At 43.6% G+C, this 21,448-nt stretch overlaps 2 protein-coding genes across 2 annotated transcripts; both read right to left on the reverse strand.

The window, feature by feature from the left end:
• Positions 1 to 806: 806 nt before the first annotated feature.
• On the reverse strand, positions 807 to 7,202 carry foxa1 (forkhead box A1). The gene is made up of 3 exons (XM_038300856.1): positions 6,958 to 7,202; positions 3,450 to 3,769; positions 807 to 1,989 (listed from the first exon to the last, which is right to left on the reverse strand). The coding sequence occupies exons 2-3, from the start codon at positions 3,699 to 3,701 to the stop codon at positions 820 to 822; spliced, it is 1,422 nt and encodes a 473-aa protein (XP_038156784.1). The 5' UTR covers positions 3,702 to 3,769; positions 6,958 to 7,202; the 3' UTR covers positions 807 to 819.
• Positions 7,203 to 14,965: 7,763 nt separating this feature from the next.
• On the reverse strand, positions 14,966 to 21,448 carry clec14a (C-type lectin domain containing 14A). The gene is made up of 2 exons (XM_038300859.1): positions 20,959 to 21,448; positions 14,966 to 16,538 (listed from the first exon to the last, which is right to left on the reverse strand). The coding sequence occupies exon 2, from the start codon at positions 16,501 to 16,503 to the stop codon at positions 15,391 to 15,393; it is 1,113 nt and encodes a 370-aa protein (XP_038156787.1). The 5' UTR covers positions 16,504 to 16,538; positions 20,959 to 21,448; the 3' UTR covers positions 14,966 to 15,390.

Here is a 21,448-nt window from a genome sequence, read left to right on the forward strand (position 1 = left end):
CCCCTACAATAGACACATTAGCATCTGCAGGTGACCTCTGGCCTCAGGCTGGATGAGGAGCACTGATGTGTCGGGGATCTGCATGGCTCTAAACATTTCTGAGCATCTTTAGAAAGATGCTTCTCAGCAGCTTCCCCTTTAGGTTCTTAAAAAGGAGCTTTGCATGATGACGCACCACCAGCATGCTGCTGAAAAGGAGCTGAGCTTCCACCTTTCTGCATGGCAGGCTGTTAGACAGAACCGTTAAAGACCCTGTGGGACTGGAGGTGATGGAACTAAACTCAGAAACGCTAAAACAAAATCAGGAATCCATGTTTGGATATTATGCATTTGGTGTAGTGATGGAATTTGATCGGCGATTATAACCACAAGATCTCTGGGTTTTTAACATCGTGTTTTCTCCGCTGCACAGAGGTTCTGCATCTGTCACCATCAACAATACACTGTTTCATCATGGGGGGCTTTGAGATAAACAAAGAGAACCTTTCCTAAGGAGAAACCTACAGTTCCATTCATCTAGAGATCCCCATCAAACATCAACACCTTGGTTTGCTTTCCCCAAATTACAACCAAGACATTAGAACGCTGACATCTAACGGGGTGATGATAGTCTGACTGGCGAGATCCTGCATTGATGTTTTTTTCGGATTCTGGCTCGGTACCAAAGGAGGCCAGAACTGGGGACGGTTTGAACCGGGCCGTGGGTGTTTGGTCACATTGAGGGAGTTCAGTTCAGCTCCCTTTAGACCAGAGGTCCAGCACAGCTGCATGCAGGAGGTCCAAACTCCACACAGGGGGGGGGGGGGGTACATGCAGCAGCTAGGAGGAGCTGTTCAGGAGCGGTCTGGGATACATCCCCTGGTAGTACGAGGCCTCCAGAGGCTCCATGGTCCTCCCTCCAAGACCAGAGGCCCCCCCACCATTGTAGGAGGAGTACTGCAGTGCCTCGTAGGCCTTCAGGTCCAGTTTGTGCTGCTGCTCTGAGGACGACATTAAGTTGTTGATGGAAAACGGGTGGTTAAAGGAGTAGTGGGGGTCTCCTTTGATATGCAGAGCAGTTTCATGGCCCATGGAGTGGGGGGGCAATGTCAGGGATGACAGTAAATGAGAACCAGAGACCTTCAGGTCTGACACCCCGCCAACTCCTTCCCTCAGGTCCAAGCCGGCGGGGGAGACCGTCTGGCTGGAGGAGGGTCCAGAGGAGTCCAGAAGTCCGGCAGCTTTGGAGGAGTTTTCAGCGGGAGAGGTGCACCGGCCCCCGCCTGCCCCCATGTGCTCCTTCCTCCCATCCGCTTTCCCCGGACTTTTCTTCTCACACTTAAACCTCTTCTGGCGCCGCAGGTAGCAGCCGTTCTCAAACATGTTCCCAGAGTCTGGGTGCAGGGTCCAGTAGGAACCTTTGCCCGGTTTGTCAGGCGAGCGGGAGACCTTGACGAAGCAGTCATTGAAGGACAGTGAGTGGCGGATGGAGTTCTGCCAGCGCTGCTGGTTCTGTCGGTAGTACGGGAACAGGTCCATGATCCACTGGTAGATCTCACTCAGCGTCAGCATCTTACTGGGCGCTTGCTGGATCGCCATGGTGATGAGTGAGATGTAGGAGTAGGGGGGCTTAGCGTGCGGGTAGCTCCGTCTGAACGTCTTGTTGTCTCGGCTTCGGTTCAGTCCGCCGCTGCCGTACGCCATGCCGGAGCCCAGGTTTGGACTCATGCCCCCGTATGGGTTCAGACCCAAAGAAGCCTGCTGGGCCGAAACCGAGTTCATGCTGGACGGGCTCAGAGCCCCGCCCATGGAGGCCATCCCCCCTCCGAGGCCGGACATGGGCGCCGGAGCAGAGCCCCCCATCCCTCCTACAGGGGAGGGACTGAGACCCGTACCGCTGTAGGACATGTTGAAGGAGCCCGATGTAGTCCCGCTGCTCGACATGTAGCCAGACATGGACGTCATTCCCAGACCAGAACCCATCCCGGTACCTGGCATTGGAGAGTACACCTGCAGGGGGCACAGACACAGAGGAGGTCAGCTTTGACTGGAGGGGTTCTATAGAACCGGACCGGACCTGCTGCCTCTGTAGAATCACTGAAAACAGCTCAGTTTGAAACATGCCTCAGATTATCCGGAACCATTTCTGCAAAGTTACCCTGAATGAGCAGAAGACAGTCAGACTTACAGAAATTAACTCAATAAAAATCATCTCCAACATAAAGCTGATCACAGCAGCTTCTCCCCCAAAGCATGCATGTCAGCTCAAAGGTCCCCCAGACCCGGGTGTTACCCGGACCGGGCTGAAGGAACAGCAGGACTTAATGTTGAGGAGAAGACAGACGGTTTTATTAAATTTCTAAGCAGAAATCAGATCTTAGTTATTTAAAATTCATGTGGATTGGAAGCAGAAATATTCCAGTTTTTAGGAGCATTTTTTATTTTTTTTTTCCTCCCTTTCCGATCTTAATCTGATCTGATGAATGGAAACATTTGTTCAAATTATTAATGTTTCCTGTTAGAAATATATTTAAATGTAAAGTCAGAGATAAAATAATTGCTCAAAATGTGACTGATTAAACACGTTTATCTCAAATCAAATTGTAAAAAACAGTTTTATAGTAGGCTAAATAGTTGTTTTTAATTATTTTTAAAACAAAGACTTAATCAGTAAAAATGTATTATTGGCCTGTTAAAGAGTCTGGAGATATTTAGAAATTCTAAAAGTAATTGTAGAATTGTTTAACAACAAATTAGAAATAGGCTACTGCATTTTTTCGTTTTATCCAGGAATCAAATCTACAATTTATGATTAGAATATATATATATATATATATATATATATATATATATATATATATATTATTTATTATTATTTTTTACAACGAACCTTACATTTTCTTTGAACGCTGAAAATAAATAACATGACCTGTTTTGAGCTCTAATTTCACCAAAAGTAGGCTATTACTTCAGTTAATAAAGATAAACCTTAAAAATTGCTTTTATTTTAACTGAACATTGTTTATTAGCTACTATTATTATAATTATTAATATTATGATGATTATTAATATTATTATTATTATTTATTTTTTTAAAAGAACCTCTACCATTTTTAAAAAGAGACGCGCTTTGCTGGAAAATAATGTTTTATTTCAACATTCTAGTTTATTAGTTAAAAAAAAATGTAATTAAGACCGGATTAAATTCTCGCTCTTTTGCTTCTTTTTTTTTCCCTTTTAAACAAAAAGCTTCTAATAAACTGACTTTATTATGTTTTTATCTAAAAACTTAATCTAATCCCGATTCTATAAACTGAATCTTTTTATTTCTGTCTTAATTTGCAGATTAAATCTGCTTCTGGGTTTTTACAGGAGATGTTTTTCCCTGATCTGTAATAAAATGTGCGGCTCTCTCTGCGGCTCTATGTGCGGCTCTATGTGCGCCGTTTGGCGCGCGGACGGTGACCCACCTCCTCGCTGTAGTATCCGCTCCAGTCCGGAGCTTCGTGGCCTTCCATCTTCACCGTGCCCAGCATGACGGCAGCCGGAACACCGACCCTGCTGCTCCCGCTCCGGGTCCACCTGTCTGTCAGCCTCCGCTCCGGACGGAGGCGCCGAGTCGAGCCAAGCGGAGCGAAGTGAGGAGTAGAGAGGAGGAGGAGGAGGAGGAGGTGACCTGCGCTCTCATGTGTTCCTCCTTCTCCTATAGGTTCAGCCTCCATCACCTCCCTCCTCTCTAACTTCTCTCTCCTTCATTCGCTGATCCTCTGGCTGGATAATGATGTTTAATCTGGAAAGTTTAATGATCAGATTTTCTTAATAAATAAAACTTCCCAGTGACCCCAAAGAATCTGCTGTGGTTTTATTCCAGCACGATTGAAATGTCAACCCATGTCCATAATCCCAGATTTCCACAGTTATTTATTGGTCATTCAGATCCGTTCCTTTAGGAGTAAAACTGGAAATAAATTAGACAAATAATAAATAAAAATAGTCTTTTTTTTTTTTTTGAGCAATCTTTGTTCAGATATTGATTGGCAACAAACAATAATTTAAGGGAGGAGTCCCTTAAAATTCTTCACAGCTGTTTTCCTGTTAATTCAGTATGGAATTAATATTTTCCAAATATTAATCCTCTTTTTTTTTTGTCACATCAAACTAGAAACATTAACCCACCTTTTTTTTATGGAATTCTCTTTCAACAAAATCTTTGGTGTGACTTTAATATTTTCTTTAGTCTGAATGATTCCTTTTAATGTTAAACATGTTTTCTTTGGTATTTCCAATAACAGGATGTCTGGGAAAGAATATCTGATAAACTTTCTGGCTAAAATTAAACCCAGCCTGACAGTTTTTTTTGGATGTTCACCAGCTGTGAAACCCTGACTGATGCAGCTCAGTGGTAAACTGTTTTTGATTTTTCTCTCTCTTTTTTTTGTGGATTTGTTCTCCCAGCACCTGGAGCATACGACTGTTTGCAGTTCTTTATCCTGCATTTGTAGATAAAGCTCATTAAAAAAATATCCTCTCTTTGGACTCATGGCTGAGGTACCGGTCCGGTTCTGCTGCAGAGAAACGATTCAGCCTCAAATAATAAAAACAAACATAATTTATCAGAAAAACCTGCTAATCGCTGTTGAAACCTTATAACTTTCAAAAGGTTCAAAATCTTTAAAAGAAATAATAATTTCACTTACTGAGGCTAATTTTTCTATAAATGTTTCAGTTTAATCTAATTCATTCAGGAAACAAAGAGTCATTTATTTGCCCTCAATTCTATTATTATTATAATTATACTTTTTGTGACTTTATATGTAAAGGATGTTTAGAACAAATAAAGCAGAAGTTAATAAAACTGTGGTTTGATTAATTTAAATCATCTAGTCAGCTGTCTGATTGATTTAGTCTTTCTTTTTCTTTGTTATTGATTTAATTTTTGGACTTAAAGATTTCTGTGGTTTGCAGCTTAGAACCAGTCCAAGGAGTAGAATATTATTTGGGGCCCATCCTTTGGGCCCCTCTGTCCTTCTGTTTATGCTGTCCAAGGATTGAAGTAATGAAGAATCTGCTTTGATGCAAATTTGATGGACTAATAATTTATGAAAAATTAAATAAGATATTAAAATAAATAAGTGGAGGATAGAGACTAAAACATCCATTTTTGAAATAAGGATCCACTCAGAGCAGAAATTTAGCCTAAATTGTAAAAAACAACTTTAGATTTTACATCGTTAAGCATTTAAAATGAGAAACCTTTATCTCCTCCTTTCGGACCTGCTTTTCCCAAAATTCAATATATTTTTAATTACATGTTTTTGCATTTTATAACGCCTGAAAATGTCTTTCAAGATTAAAAATTTGTTTATTTGAACTCAGGATTTGTTTTTTACATCAATCAATTAATGGGAAAATAATCACTAGATTAAAATATGGCTTAAATAATGGAGATAATTTCTGATCTGTTCTGACATAATTTCACCAGCTTTGACAAAGGAAGCAAAATTTAGTGAGGTGAAGTGAAGATTATTACTGGATCGTTGGTTTATATTAATGTACAGGGGCCCCTGAACAGGAGCAAGGTTTGCTTATAGTGGGGGCTGGCTCCTCTTGGAGTTGGATGAAGAACCTGAACATTCAGCAGGATCCATATCCAAATATCTGAGATTTAAAAACTCTGACTTTTCTTCTGCCAAAAGGTCATTTAGTTAAAAAGTTAAGCGGAAAAAATAATGAGAATTTCCTTCCTGATGAAAAAGTGAAAATAACTAACTTTATCGATTAATTCTAACAGACAGATGTGAGGCTGTGAGGATGCCTGCTAACGGGAAGAACTCCACTTACTGGATCACTGCAAACTATTTAAAGAAGCAAAACTCTGATCCATGTTAAACAGATCACTGCTCAGGGGCCCCACACCAGCAGGGGCCCTTAGAGGACTTGATAAAAGTTCCAATTTAAAGGAATATTTATATGTTTATATATTATGAACTGACATTTTAAAGATTGCTGATAAAATAAAACTTGCGCTCCTTCAGGACTTTGCTGAGCTTCTGTTGACTGAGCAGGCGGACCAAAAGGCTCAGAGACAAACGGATTCAGAGTTTAGTTTCTCATGCGGTTAATCAAAGGACTTTACGGCTGTTCACAGGGGACTAAAACATGGATTAAACACACAACAGGGAAAAAGTTTGCTTAAACTGAGACGTGAGGAACCCTGAAGTAAACATTGTCTTCACTGCAGGTGGATCCCCCAGAACCACACTTGGTAGGGGCCTCTTACAACCTTGGGTCGGCCTTGTAGATCAGAGTCTCTGTCAGCTTCTATGGTACGAATAATCACAGCTTTCTCTGCTGGGAGAACGGGTCCATAGATGATGATGATAATGATGATCTGCTGCGCTTGCTGTCGGTTCCAGTCCAGTGATTTTAGAGGCTGTTAGTGAGGAAGTTACAGAGCAGAACAACCACTCCCTGTTCACCATTATCTCACTGGATTAACTGGATGAGCTGGGGGCTTAGAGGACGCTTGAACCAAAACACAGAGAGGGGGAGGAGGGGGGTACAGAGGACAAGCAGGAGAGAAGAACAAAGGCTGGATGGAGAAGTAGGGTTCCTGTTCCGTTTAAACGCCCTCAGGCTGTACGTCCAACATTAGAGCCGCCTGATTGTTGACTTGATCAGCTTCAATCAACCTGATGATTTTAATCAGATTTTTTAATCTCCTCTAAACAGAGATGAAATTATTAAACCTGTCCTCCGACATGTGGCCCTGATTTCAACGCTGGAATCAGTTTGTAATGTCAAGACCTGACCCGGAAGCAGTGACGACACCACGGTGTGGAGGTGGATCTGGCTCCCGGTTCTTTCACTGGAACTTGTTGGGGTTTCGGTGTGACTCACACGAGTGTAAATTGTGCATCCTGTCAAATGAAAGACCTCTTAGTGCTCATTATCGTGTTACTGTGGAGACTGACTCACCTGGCTGTCACCTTGCCCCAGCCTGCGCTCAGACTGCCAGACTCCAGTCCTGACGCCGGCATACAGGGAGCAGGAACCGGGCTCTTTTGCCTCCTCCAGGTTCTGTCCGCCCTGTATTTGTCTGAGTATTGGACCCCGAGCAGAACCTGTTTCATGTTCTACCCATAAATACTAAAACAAGGTTGTTCTGTTGGGACTGTTGGTGCTGCCAAGGTCTGGGTTTGGCTCTGAACAGCATGTCTCTGTCAGAGGATGACACTGTGTATTAGTTCAGGCTAGGTCAGAGGTTACTGTCTGTGTGTGTGTGAGCTGCTCACCTGCAGATGACTTCTACCTGTTTCCGAAACAACAAAGGTGAATGTGTATCAGCCTGTTATTAAAGTCATGTTGAGAGCTTTGTTGCTCTGCTGAACTTTTCACCTCTGCCTTATCTCTACAATCTCTCACACACACAGACACACTACTAACTTGTCTCACTATCTTTGTGGTGCCTTTCCATTGACTTACATTCATTTCTACAGCATAACTGGGAACCTCATCCTAAGCTTAACCATTATGGGTTCAAACCTGAACCTAACCCCAACCTAAACTCATTTCACACCTTTGTCCTATATTCCTCTCGTGGGGTCCCGGCATCAGGCCCCACATAGAGCAGTTGGTCCCCATAAGGAGCTGTTATTCCAGAACATGAGCCCCACAATGTATTAAAAACAAGAACACACATAAACACACAATGTTGACTGTAAATATATGACGCACAGATTAACCGTGCCAGGCCCTACTGATGAACTAGTAATAGATTTAGCGCAGTTTGTTTGTTTCTGGCACGGTCCAGTTCAGATGCATTTGATTTACTAATTAACAGTTATCATGTAACCATGCTCAGACCATTCTCAGCAGGCTTTCAAAAGGTCAGTGTAAATGGGGCTTATGGTTAGAAATAGAGGTTTACCACATTAGGACCAGCCTTGGTCCCCACTGGGCCTGTTGGTCCTCAGAAGGTTGGTAAATATACTGAAAGTACACAAAGTCTCATCTTGTTGTATATATATATATCGCGAGAACTAGTATAGACCTACAGACATTTATTTACAGTACCTTTCCTCCTTTTCTATGCCACAAATCTGACAATAAACCTAAATCCTAATATAACTGATTAATACACTATTAACCTAACTTTAACAGTACATACCTAACCCTAACCATTAACCTAACGATTACCAGTACTTACCTAACCTTTAACGTAACGATTACCAGTCCTTACCTAACCCCAACCTTTAACCTAACCACTACCAGTCCTTACCTAACTCTACCCGTTAACCTAACGATTACCAGTACTTACCTAACCCTGACCATTAACCTACCCACTACCAGTTCTTACCTAACCCTAATCTTTAACCTAACCATAACCAGTCCTTACCTAACTCTAACCATTAACCTAACCATTACCAGTACATACCTAACCCTAACCATTAACCTAACCATTACCAGTACTTGCCTAACCCCAACCTGTAAACTAACCATTATCAGTCCTTACCCAACTCTAACCATTAACCTAACTATTACCAGTAGCTGTCCTACCCGTAACCATTAACCTAACTATTACCAGTTCATACTTAACCCCAACCATTAACCTAACGATTACCAGTACTTACCTAACTATTAACCTAACCATTACCAGTCCTTACCTAACCCTAATCTTTAACCTAACCATAACCAGTCCTTACCTAACTCTAACCATTAACCTAACCATTACCAGTCCTTACCCAACTCTAACCATTAACCTAACTATTACCAGTAGCTGTCCAGTAGCTGTCCTACCCATAACCATTAACCTAATTATTACAAATTCATACTTAACCCTAACCATTAACCTAACAATTACCAGTACTTATCTAACCATTAATCTAAACTCAGTCCGCACCTTAGTCCTGAACTAGTTTACCAGTGAGGATGCAGGCAGCAGCTTCTGGATCAGCTGCAGCTATCTGATCTACTTTCTATAGTTCTAGTGAGGACACAGGCAGCATCTGGATCAGCTGCAGCTGTCTGATCTACTTTCTATAGTTCTTATGAGGACTCAGCAGCAACATCTGGATCAGTTGCAGCTGTCTGATCTACTTTCTATAGTTCTAGTGAGGATGCAGGCAGCAGCTTCTGGATCAGCTGCAGCTGTCTGATCTACTTTCTATAGTTCTAGTGAGGACACAGGCAGCATCTGGATCAGCTGCAGCTGTCTGATCTACTTTCTATAGTTCTTATGAGGACGCAGCAGCAACATCTGGATCAGTTGCAGCTGTCTGATCTACTTTCTATAGTTCTAGTGAGGACACAGGCAGTAGCATCTGGATCAGCTGCAGCTGTCTGATCTACTTTCTATAGTTCTAGTGAGGACACAGGCAGTAGCATCTGGATCAGCTGCAGCTGTCTGATCTACTTTCTATAGTTCTAGTGAGGATGCAGGCAAAAGCATCTGGATAAGTTGCAGCTGTCTGATCTACTTTCTATAGTTCTAGTGAGGACGCAGGCAGCAACATCTTGATCAGCTGCAGCTGTCTGATCTACTTTCTATAGTTCTAGTGAGGACACAGGCAGCAACATCTTGATCAGCTGCAGCTGTCTGATCTACTTTCTATAGTTCTAGTGAGGACACAGGCAGCAGCATCTGGATCAGCTGCAGCTGTCTGATCTACTTTCTATAGTTCTAGTGAGGATGCAGGCAGCAGCATCTGGATCAGCTGCAGCTCTGATCTACTCTCTATAGTTCTAGTAAGGACACAGGCAGCAACATCTTGATCAGCTGCAGCTGTCTGATCTAGTTTCTATAGTTCTAGTGAGGATCCAGGCAGCAGCATCTGGATCAGCTGCAGCTGTCTGATCTAGTTTCTATAGTTCTAGTGAGGATGCAGGCAGCAGCATCTGGATCAGCTGCAGCTGTCTGATCTACTTTCTATAGTTCTAGTGAGGATCCAGGCAGCAGCATCTGGATCAGCCGCAGCTGTCTGATCTACTTTCTATAGTTCTAGTGAGGATGCAGCAGCAGCATCTGGATCAGCTGCAGCTGTCTGATCTACTTTCTATAGTTCTAGTGAGGACACAGGCAGCAGCATCTGGATCAGCTGCAGCTGTCTGATCTACTTTCTATAGTTCTAGTGAGGATGCAGGCAGCAGCATCTGGATCAGCTGCAGCTCTGATCTACTTTCTATAGTTCTAGTAAGGACACAGGCAGCAGCATCTGGATCAGCTGCAGCTGTCTGATCTAGTTTCTATAGTTCTAGTGAGGATCCAGGCAGCAGCATCTGGATCAGATGCAGCTGTCTGATCTACTTTCTATAGTTCTAGTAAGGATACAGGCAGCAGCATCTGGATCAGCTGCAGCTGTCTGATCTACTTTCTATAGTTCTAGTGAGGATCCAGGCAGCAGCATCTGGATCAGCTGCAGCTGTCTGATCTACTTTCTATAGTTCTAGTAAGGATACCGGCAGCAGCATCTGGATCAGCTGCAGCTGTCTGATCTACTTTCTATAGTTCTAGTAAGGATACAGGCAGCAGCATCTGGATCAGCTGCAGCTGTCTGATCTACTTTCTATAGTTCTAGTAAGGATACAGGCAGCAGCATCTGGATCAGCTGCAGCTGTCTGATCTACTTTCTATAGTTCTAGTGAGGACGCAGGCAGCAGCATCTGGATCAGCTGCAGCTGTCTGATCTACTTTCTATAGTTCTAGTAAGGATACAGGCAGCAGCATCTGGATCAGCTGCAGCTGTCTGATCTACTTTCTATAGTTCTAGTAAGGATACAGGCAGCAGCATCTGGATCAGCTGCAGCTGTCTGATCTACTTTCTATAGTTCTAGTGAGGACGCAGGCAGCAGCATCTGGATCAGCTGCAGCTGTCTGAACTACTTTCTATAGTCCTAGTGAGGATACAGGCAGCAGCATCTGGATCAGCTGCAGCTGTCTGATCTACTTTCTATAGTTCTAGTGAGGACGCAGGCAGCAGCATCTGGATCAGCTGCAGCTGTCTGATCTACTTTCTATAGTTCTAGTGAGGATACAGGCAGCAGCATCTGGATCAGCTGCAGCTGTCTGATCTACTTTCTATAGTTCTAGTAAGGATACAGGCAGCAGCATCTGGATCAGCTGCAGCTGTCTGATCTACTTTCTATAGTTCTAGTAAGGATACAGGCAGCAGCATCTGGATCAGCTGCAGCTGTCTGATCTACTTTCTATGGTTCTAGTGAGGACGCAGGCAGCAGCATCTGGATCAGCTGCAGCTGTCTGATCTACTTTCTATAGTTCTAGTGAGGATGCAGCAGCAGCATCTGGATCAGCTGCACCTGTCTGATCTAGTTTCTTACTAAATTATTAGACTTGATATTAGTTTTTAGAATGAAGCAGCTCTTTTAGTCTGCCTGCTCTAAATTAAACCAGGGTTCACATCCAATGACAAATGACCCTTTTAATCACAGCGACTCTTTAAAGTTTTATCACTGTAAGCAAGATTGCTGCCCTCTTTAAAAGACTTTAAAAGTTGTTGCAGCATTTTCTGACGAGGGTCCCTCCCAATGACAAGGTCCTAAGCTAGATAAAATATCAGGTTATCAAATAAAATGTTCAAACTGGACAGGGTTTTGTTCAGTGACTGTCATTCAACCCTGCCTCTGCAACTCCAGATTAAAGTTTTCTTTTTTTGTCTCCATCTAAGGTAGTTGTTGCCCAAAAACATCATCCCTTTTATCACTTCGATCTGTTTTTCAACATTACAGCCTGATTGTAGTTTCAGGTATTTGTATTTGTTGTTGTTTACATTAAGAAGACTGTTTAGATGGTTGTGTACAGATCTGACCACTAGGTGGCAGCAGAGTATCTTCATAGCCCTGGTTGTTTTCAAAGTTTCAAGTCTTATTTAAGATGTCGATGAGCTGCTGCTGGGTGTAAAAAATAAACTTGTTGTGGTTGTAAGAATTCATTCAGCTGCACAGCATTAAACAAAAGAGGCAAAACAATCAGAAAGAGAAACTCTGACCTAGAAACAGAGGAACTAAATCTTGCAAAGTTTATAGAGCTGCAGAATTCTAGAATATTGTAATACTATGCAGACCCAACATTATCTGTGTTTTCTTCCCGAGAACAAAACAAGGACAAAACAAGGACATAAATGATTTAATGAATTAAAATTAAAATATCAGGTTATATTAATGCTTTTGTAGCCTGTCCTTTATTGGCATAGTGGATGTATAGCTAAGAAGGCAGATCAGTGAACGTATTTTTGTGCATAATCATCAAGAGCAATTTAGTGAATCTCCCAGCTTTGGATAACGCTGAAGAAAAAACCAAAAAAAGTATTTTCCAGCTTTCCCAGTGATAATATACACCATCAGACTGTGCCCGCACTTAGCCCTGCTTTGTTAATGTGAATCCCTTTATTTACCCTCTGTGGGGAAATTCACTCACCCCTTGGGGAGCAGTGGGCTGCCATTGTGCCGCGCCCGGGGAGCAATGTGGGCTTAAGGGTCTTGATCAGGGACCCAGAGTGCAGGCTGTGGGGATCAAACCTGGTACTTGCAACCCTCTCAGAGCACAAGTGCACTGCTCTAACCACTAGGCCACCACTAAGGACTATAGATCAACAAATCTTCCTTAATCAATGAGGAAAGCTCTTATGCTACGTTCAGACTGCGCGTAGCAGGAGCAGCTAAAACGCGCCTGCTGCTCTAGCTGTTTGGTGGAAAAGTGGGTCTGATGCGTGTTGGGTGGAGCTACCCTATCCTTTTTTTTTTTTGCCTGGAACAATGGCAGCTATATTTGCTGTGATCAGTGGATAAAAAGTAGTTTGAATCTATTTTGAAGTGTGAACGTCCTCCTAAAAACATGGTCCGTGCAGTCAGTTCATCCAGATTACCATCCTGCTTTCAAAGATTATTTCTCTGTGGGAGCCGCTCAGACCCCCACATACCGGCGGTGCGCTGTCACTAGGAATCCCCAGCAGCAGTCTATGGCCCGGTCACCTCTTCGCGGCTGGAAAGAGATTTTCATGCACGTAATCCAAACTGCAGGCACGGGGATAATAAAATCTAACATGTTTTGCCAGCAGATTTTGGCATTTTAAGTTAATTTAGGTGTTAATAAACTGTTTCAGAGGAATTATCATAGCGCTCTGCATCAGCAGTGCTGTGTCTGTCTCCCTGCCAGCTCCCAGATCAGCTTCTCTGATTGGTTGATGTGCCACGTCCAGCAGTTAAAATAAATTTTTTCCAACTCCTGCAGCTGCTGCTGTTGCAGCGCATTCTACGCGTCAGCTGCTCAGACGCTCTGCACCTGCTGCTCTAAATGCGCTGCAGCACCTTTTGCTGAGCCTTGATGCTTGTCAACCATTAACTTTGCTTGTAAACCAGCTGCTTCTGCTGCCTCTTCTGCTTTAGCTGTGAACGTAGCATTACATTTAGCAAATAATCAACTATTCAGATGCCAACTTCACTGTCATCAGTCTCAGGTGATTTAGTGCACAACAGAAAAATCTGCTCTTTAGTTTCCCCTGAAAGCTGTGCACTGGCAGGTTTGCATCAGGAAGGTGTCTTTCTGGAGTCTGGCTACTCTGGTTTCCTCCCACAGTCAGGAAACATGGGTGTTAGGTTTATCTGAGTCTTTACATTTCCTTAGGTATTAGTGCCTGGGTGCATGTCTGTGTGTTGCCTTGACGAAGGAGTGGCCAACTGTCCAGGTGTGTGCCCTGTCTGCCAATAGGTACCAGGCTGATGGCTAGTGGAAAACAATGATGAAACTTCAGCTTGGTGGGGACAAAAGGTTGTGGCAGCAACACAGGGCCAAACACGCTAGATAAGCTTCAGACACATGACAATCTGAGGAGGGGAACTATTTCCTGTCCTGTTACTGCTGAACTCAAACAGGAAATACTTTCTAAACACCCCTGGCTGTAGAAGTCAAACACTGGGGAAAAGATGAAGATGAACTCTAATTGCTGGCTGATGTTCCTGCAGATTTGAGGCCAAATCAGTGTTTGTTGCTGTGGATGTTTAATGCTAGGTACAGACCACGAGCGGCAGAGGCAGCAGAAGCAGCAAAGTCAATGGCTGACGGAAAACAAGGGTCAGCAAAAGGTCCTGCAGGAGCAGCACGTCTGAGCGGCTGAAGCAGCAGCTGCAGGAGTTGGAAAAACTGAACTTTTGCTGCTGGACGCACCACATCAACCAATCAGAGAAGCTGATCTGGGAGCTGGCAGGGAGTCAGACACAGCACTGCTGATGCAGAGCACTATGATCGCTCCTCTGAAACAGTTTATTAACGCCTAAATTAACATAAAATGTAGAAACCTGCCAGAATTTTTTTTTTAGCTTTTATTATCCTGCTGCCTGCAGTTTGTACCACAGACCTGAAAAACCGCTAACATCTATTTCCAGCCGCCACAAACAGTACCGGGAAACCCCTAAGAGGCGTGCGTTTCTGAGGCAGCTGCTGCTGGGGATTCCCAGTGACAGCGCTCCGCCATGTGGGAGTCTGAGCGGCTCCCACAGATAAATAATCTTTGAAGCCGGGGTGGTAATCTGGATGAACTGACCGCACAGACCATGTTTCAGATGGACTTTCTCACCTCAAAATAGATTCAAACCACTCTTTACCCACTGATCACAGCAAATATAGCTGCCATTAAAGGCAAAGAAAGGATAGGGTAGCTCCACCCAACATGCATCAGACCCACTTTTTTCCACCGCACAGCTAAAGCAGCAAAGATGCTTCAGCCACGAGTCAGAATTAAACTTGAACAAGCATCAAGAAAGGAAGGCGTTTAAGCTGCTCCTGCAGTGTGCGGTCTGAGACATAACTGTTCTCTACTGGCAGAAATCTGAGGAGATCTGAGGCACAATAGGTAAATTCTTATTTAATCCATTATAATCAGTTGATGCTGGATTAAAAATTAATTTATCCAAGTGCTGCTTATTTTACTTTCTGTAAAAAACAACAATTATTCATTATTAATTATAACGATTATTCACAGCATGGGATCTCAAATCGAGATCCACTTTATTTATTGAGCATATTTAAGATCAATTTAAGTCAACAGTAAAAACAATAAAAGCAGAAGAAAAGCTTCTAGGAAAACTACAGTAAAATAAGAGAGAAACTAGAACGAACAGCAAACAGCAGAAATGATTGTGGCTTTAGAGACTTTAAACCAGGGAGAGGACAAACCTGTCTGGTTTGTAGCTTTTACCAACAGAAGCTGCTCAGATGATCTCAGAGTCCTAAGAGAAAAATCAGGGTGGAGCAGGTTACAGAGGTACAGAGGAGCTGGAAAAGAATTTTAAAAACATTTCATAGGGACGCCAGGAAAGGTGAGACGTCTTCTTGGCGGATTACATGGCGTTAATGAAGGTTAATGTTCGTCCAGATGGCCTTCTATGATCCCATCTGGTTCATGGTTTGGTCCTCTTCTTCTTCTCACGCCTCTTTAAACAGCATTTCACCACAACAACCACTGCCAGTATTACCAGAAGCACAGCAACAACTGCCAGTACTGGGATCAGGACGTGTGATAACGACATCTTGCCATTGGCTGGTGGAACGTCCTGCTCACACGGAGAGTCCTGGTCCGCCCCGCAGACACACCTGTAGGAGCCCTGGGTGTTTAGGCAGGTGTGCTGGCAGGGGCTCCCAGTGCTGCACTCGTCTATATCCACGCAAAGCCCAGAGTCCTCCTCCTGGAAGCCTGCCTCGCACTGGCAGAGGACGCTGAAATCAGCCAGGGAGCCGTTCAACACTCGCCAAACGGCAGGAACACCTGAACAAACCACCTCCACCTTCACCTCGGACCAACACTCCACCAAAACCCTGCTGCTGTTACTGGGATCGGCAGTCAGGGAACGGATGCTGGGATGTTTGGGGTTCTGGTTCTCACAGGACTCCGGCCCTAATGTCAGGCTGTTGGGCTGGGATGTTGGGTCGGATCTTACAGTCGGAGGACTAGTTATGGCCGTAGTTGGTTTGGGTTGGGGGTCTGCTGGAACTGGTCTCATGGTGGTCTGGCTGATTTCCAGAGAGGGTCCGGGTTGTCCATCCCTTAGCTTGCAGATAAAGTGGTAGGGAGTTTTACAGCTGTCTGGAATTAAACCCAAAGTTACCTGTGACTGGACTACCTGTCTCCTCAGGGCTCCACAGAGGTCCTCTGTACAGGTGAGCTTTGGCTCCTTCAGCCAGTAGGTGAAGCTCCACTCCTGGCTGCCGGTTTCTACCCATTTAAACCCTTTTAGGGGCTTTGAATCGACAGTGCATTCAGATTTGGGCTTCCTCAGCCCAATCCACACCGTCATGTTAACCATTGACTGGTCGAGGAACTGAAGGATTTCCTGGACCTCATGTTTGGTGGCCATTTGGGGCAGAAAACCAGGGGAGCAGTCCGTCACGGCCCGGTCAAAGGTCACTTCCTTTTGGCTGAGGATGTATCTACGGTGTGAAGACAAGTCGCAGGAGGCATCGTTCAGCAGGAAGACGGCCATCCAAAGGGAACCCCACCAGCTGCAGAACTCCATTACCACAGGCTCCTCCCCCTCTGGTGATGATGTCACTGCCCGAGTAAACACATCGGCAATATTACTGGTTAGACCTGTGATGATGGAACGCAGGACGAACCAAGTCCATTTGTCCCTCCATTTTGTTCTCATGGACTTAATCAAAATGATTTTCATGAGACACTGTCATTGAATAAATTACTTAATTTAACTCTATATCATCTGACAAATCTGAATTAAACTTGGTCTTCAAAGATTTCGGTTCTGCTTGTGATTTTGGACTCAGGTAGAATTTGACAGATTGAACCTAAATTATTTTTGATGATGGAACTAATGTCCTGGGGTCACATCACGTCCTTACAGTATGGTTGCACATATTTGATCCATCCATCCATCCATCCATCCATCATCCATCATCCATCCATCCATCCATCCATCCATCCATCCATCCATCCATCCATCCATCCATCCATCCACCAGTCGGTCACTTTAATTCCTTTCACCTGTCGCTTTCCCTCCCTGCCTCAATTATAATTTATTCCTCTCACCTGTTTCCTCTGGTTTATATTCAGTTCAGCCTGAGCATTCAGTGCCAGATCATTAACTGTTTTTCTGTTAGCCTGTCTGTTCAGTTTATTTTCTTGGTTCGTGTCCTGGATCCTGGCATCCAGTGGAAAGAGGGTTTTGTGTCTGTCTCGTCTCCTAATCGTCCCCGTTCCTCCCTTGCTGAGTCCTCTGGGTTTTTGGCTCTTTATGCGGGGAGGTTCCGTTTTTATCCAAGTAAGCCTGGCTCCAAGGTGGAGACCAGTTTAAAGTCCTGCATCAAGTTCTGGTTCCACGTCCTGGCTCGGCTACCCTCTTCCACTGAGCCTGCTCATCTGCACCTGATCCTGTCTGCTCCTGTGCGTGACCACCTGCTCACGCTTTCAGACCCTGTCAGACTCTGAACCATCCTGGGTAGTTGTGGATGCATTGAAGTCTGGATCCTGCCACCTGTTTCTGTTCCTGCCTGATCTAGATCCTGTCCCTGTCTGTTCCTGTCTGTTCTGGATCCCTGACCAGGATCGGCTTCCAGCATGTCCTCTGGGACTGCAGCTTTTGGGGACATTCTAGGACTGGACTGTTAAACCAGAGTTCTGTGATTGGGCGTTGCCCCTCTCCCCATCCTGCAGTGTCCGCGGGCCACAGCTCCACTTTAGTTTTTGTTAATTTAATAAACCTTTTTGAACTTTCCTACTGACTGTCTCTCCTTGAATACTGGGTCCATCTGTCCTCGTTTCATGACAATCCTTCCATCTTGCTGTCTCTTCCAGACTAAGTCTTCATGTCCTAACAGCTGAAACTCCGTCCATAAGTTCCCCACATGGCTTAGATGCAGTCGATGCCATCATCTGGTTTTACTTCATAGAAACGTTGAACCAATCTGACAGTTTTCTGTCCATGAAGGGACGATGTTTTGTGAACTGGCGCTATAGAAATAAACCGACCTGAAATTAATTCCACAGATGGATGTTTTTCTTTTTCTGTTAACATCAAATAAATTAGCATCCCTACTGGTTTAATTATGGGCTGCTGCGAACCCCTTCCTATCAACTGAAGGCAGCAGAGTTTATTCAGGTTTATCATAGGGACCAACAAGTAAATGTTTATACTTTAGTTTATATTTTCCAAAGATTTGGTCCTCGTTCGGCATTATTCGTCAGTCCGGGTCTCTACCGGCCTCGTTCATCCCAGGGAAACATTTTCTGGTTCTTCCTTCACATCCTCCCTAAGCTGGGGATCGTTGCAGCTCCTCCAGAGTTACCATGGACCTCTATGGCTGCTTCTTTAGATAGTTTAGGTGGGCGTTGCTCCACACATAGGACAGGCCTTTGCCTTTTGATCTAATTCTAGATATGACATCAGCGGCCCTGTTTATATGGAGGAGGAGGAGCCTGGCTCTTTTCTGATTATCTACATTCTGCTGTGCGCTTACAGTGACAGTTCTTTTTTTTTTTTTACTATGGCCGGCCATGTTGACATTTAGTAGCTTGACTGAATATGTAATCCAGATGTCTGCAGTGCATTTCTTCCTATCTAAAATAAAAATTTCAGCTATCTGAAATGTAATTCTTACTAGTACAAATGACGTCATGATTACCATTCATGTGTATTTGGCTTTTACTTCCAGATATCTAAAATAAACATTCTTTTTGTTTTTTTGTTTTTTTTTTGTTTTTTTTTACAGTGACAGTTCTAGCAAAAATGGTTTAGTCAGAGGAAGCTGGAGGGATGGCCGTCAGGATGAGGAACAAACACTTAAAGAGTCACATGATCAGTGGACCCTTGGAAAATAGCAGACGACTTATTGCTCCCCTTTACCCACAGAGGGAAGAGCTCAGTCCCCTTTGTTCAGCTAAAACATCTCTCTCTTTGACCTCTGACCTCTCTAACTGTGGTTGGCATGACTTAATCTGAACCCGTGTCTTCTCTATGGTAGCTGCCTGCCTCTGTCGCTCTCCTCTCCCAGACAGAGCTACTGGCCGAGCTTTACTGGGACCAACTGGATCGGCTCTCCTTCAGCTTCTAGACCTGGATTCTGGTTCAGAGCTCGTCTGTTTACTGTTCCTCTACAGGAGCCATTGCTGCAGCTAACCTTCTGCTTTTCAATAACATAGAAAGTGTTTATAGATCAGTTTATAGATCAGTGCTTCCAGCGAGTCTGCTCCTTCTGCTCTAGTTGGTCACAGGGTGGTCCCACCTAGCCTGGTTCTGGTTCTGCTGGAGGTTTCTTTCTCTCCACTGTCGCTGATCCATGTTGGATTTTATTACAGCAGAACAGAGTAAAAGTTCAAAATTCAACTTCAAAGATCATGTATAATTTTGCTGTCATAAAGGGGTGCGAATACTTTTCTGTGCTCACTGATACATGGTTTCTGCTCTCAGAATATTTTGTCCTTGTATGAAAGCCTAAAATGGCTGAATAATCTGATTGATCTGACTACAACCTGTAAAGAAATCAGTGTGATGAGTTTGTATCCAGTCAAACCAATCGAGCAGACCGCTCTGGAGGAAGCACACCGAGTTCGGAGCTCAGCATGTGGCACAGATAGAAAACTTCCCATAGACTGGCTCTGAAACCTGCTTGTCCCTCTGGTTTTTGCTCGTGGCAGAAGCATGAAAATCTTTACAGGTTTGCATTTGAATGATGCCAACAGTTTATTGGCGGAAGCTTTCTTTCATCTCTAGTCCAGCTGATCTGATATCAGGACTGATATGGAAAACCACCACGGTCCTCTTCTCTTCTCAGCAGGACATCTACCTCCAGACTGGACTTTATCTCTAACTGAGCACAAGATCTTTGGGCTGGAAAACGAGTTCTTTTAAAAGTGACTTCTATTTAAATATTTTCAGGTAAGACATTTTTTACAATAACAAAATAAAAAAAGCTGTTCCTCCAGAAGGTACTACTATTGTAAAAATATTTGCAAATGCTTATACTCGCCTCCCACGCAAAATGTTTCCAAACTATATAAAGGACTGCAGAAACATAATGGAAATAACACCTTGAATATTAAGTCTAAGTGGGAAAGGGAATTGGGAGTAAGACTTACAGAGTGATTGGCTTTCAGTGCGCATGACGCTACAGACATCAACCAGTTCTAAAAGATGGAAGGAATTCAGATGGAAGTGCTTAATTAGATACTTTATTACACCCCTAATTACTAGCAGACATAGAGAAGAAGAACAGCAATGTTGGAGACGGTGTGTCAATCAGAACATCAATCACTCTCATGTTTTTGGTCCTGCCCAAAGTTTGCACCTTACTGGGATAAGTCTGTCAGACCACCAGGAAAATTTAGTGATATATCATCCCTAAAGACCCCAGGACTTTCTGCTGGGGCTGATATCTGGAGACGTGTTTCAAAAAGAAGATGACTATCTTTTTACAATCCAATCAATTGCAAGCAATTCAAGCTATAACACTGTCTTGGCAAAATAAACTCCCTCCCCAGCTAGACTGTTGGCAGGAAGCCGTGGAGGAGATTCACTCTTTGGAAAAACTGACATATCTTATTCGTATAAAAGGACATTCCAACAACAAACGCTGGACTAAATGGCTGACATACAAGAGCAAGGAAGCATAACTAGGCGTAACATCTTGTAATGTTTTTTTTTTTCTTCCTATTTCAATGCAAATCAGTGCCCCAAGTTCTATGGGTGTTGTTTGTTTGATTGTAATGAAAAATGTTAGAGTATAAAAAAAGTGACCTTAAATCATTAGTTTTAGTTTTCATGTTGGTTCCTGTATTAATGGGAAACAAACATCCTTTGAAGCAGCTATAGAAAAAAAATCATCATGAATTCAGTAATGACTTAGATAACTTTTATTGTCATTTTCTATACACAGTATATACGAAATGAAAATTTGTTTTGTGCAGCCCTCTTTAAATTTCCATTTTCTTAAGGTAAACACCTTAGGTTCTTGTTTCTTACCGTGAATCGCTCAGCTTCTGATTCACTAATTTCTCTCCTTTCAGCAGTAGTTGATGTGTCCTCCAGTCTTTAAAACATCTTCTGGTCTTTCCACCTATTCCTGTGGACCTTCTCCTCGTTCTCTCCTTCCCAGTAGCTCTGCTGGCAGATTTCTGGCATCGGTCTTCACAGCCAGCACCTCCTCCTGGACAGGAAGCGTGTCGGGTCTAGATAGGCTCAGATGTCTTCCTGCTCAGCTGCTCTGAGACTTTCAGACTGAAACCTCAGTCTGCCATTCAGCCTTTGTTTAATTAGAACAATTACCAGCAGAGGACTGGGAACTGGACCTCAGTAGACGTGTGGGTCGTCTTAACTCTCTAAACTTTCTGTCTAATAATGAATGATCCAAAAGTTCCACTTAGAGAACCAGTTTCTTTACTGTTTGAATCAGAACCAGTAAAAAAAAACCCATCCTGATGAGCTGGTGCTGCTAGCTTCCAGTAGCAGAGCG

This window comes from Cyprinodon tularosa, unplaced genomic scaffold (assembly GCF_016077235.1).
Source record: "Cyprinodon tularosa strain WSP-4 unplaced genomic scaffold, ASM1607723v1 ctg459, whole genome shotgun sequence".
Taxonomy (NCBI): Eukaryota; Metazoa; Chordata; class Actinopteri; order Cyprinodontiformes; family Cyprinodontidae; genus Cyprinodon; species Cyprinodon tularosa.

What these genes read in the sequence shown, in the direction of transcription:
- clec14a (XM_038300859.1), bottom strand. Translation starts at nt 16,503, where the DNA reads ATGGAGTTCTGCAGCTGGTGGGGTTCCCTTTGGATGGCCGTCTTCCTG.
- foxa1 (XM_038300856.1), bottom strand. Translation starts at nt 3,701, where the DNA reads ATGGAGGCTGAACCTATAGGAGAAGGAGGAACACATGAGAGCGCAGGT. An exon ending in GCGGATACTACAGCGAGGAG is followed by an intron (nt 1,990 to 3,449) that starts GTGGGTCACCGT and finishes TGCCCCCTGCAG; the next exon opens with GTGTACTCTCCAATGCCAGG.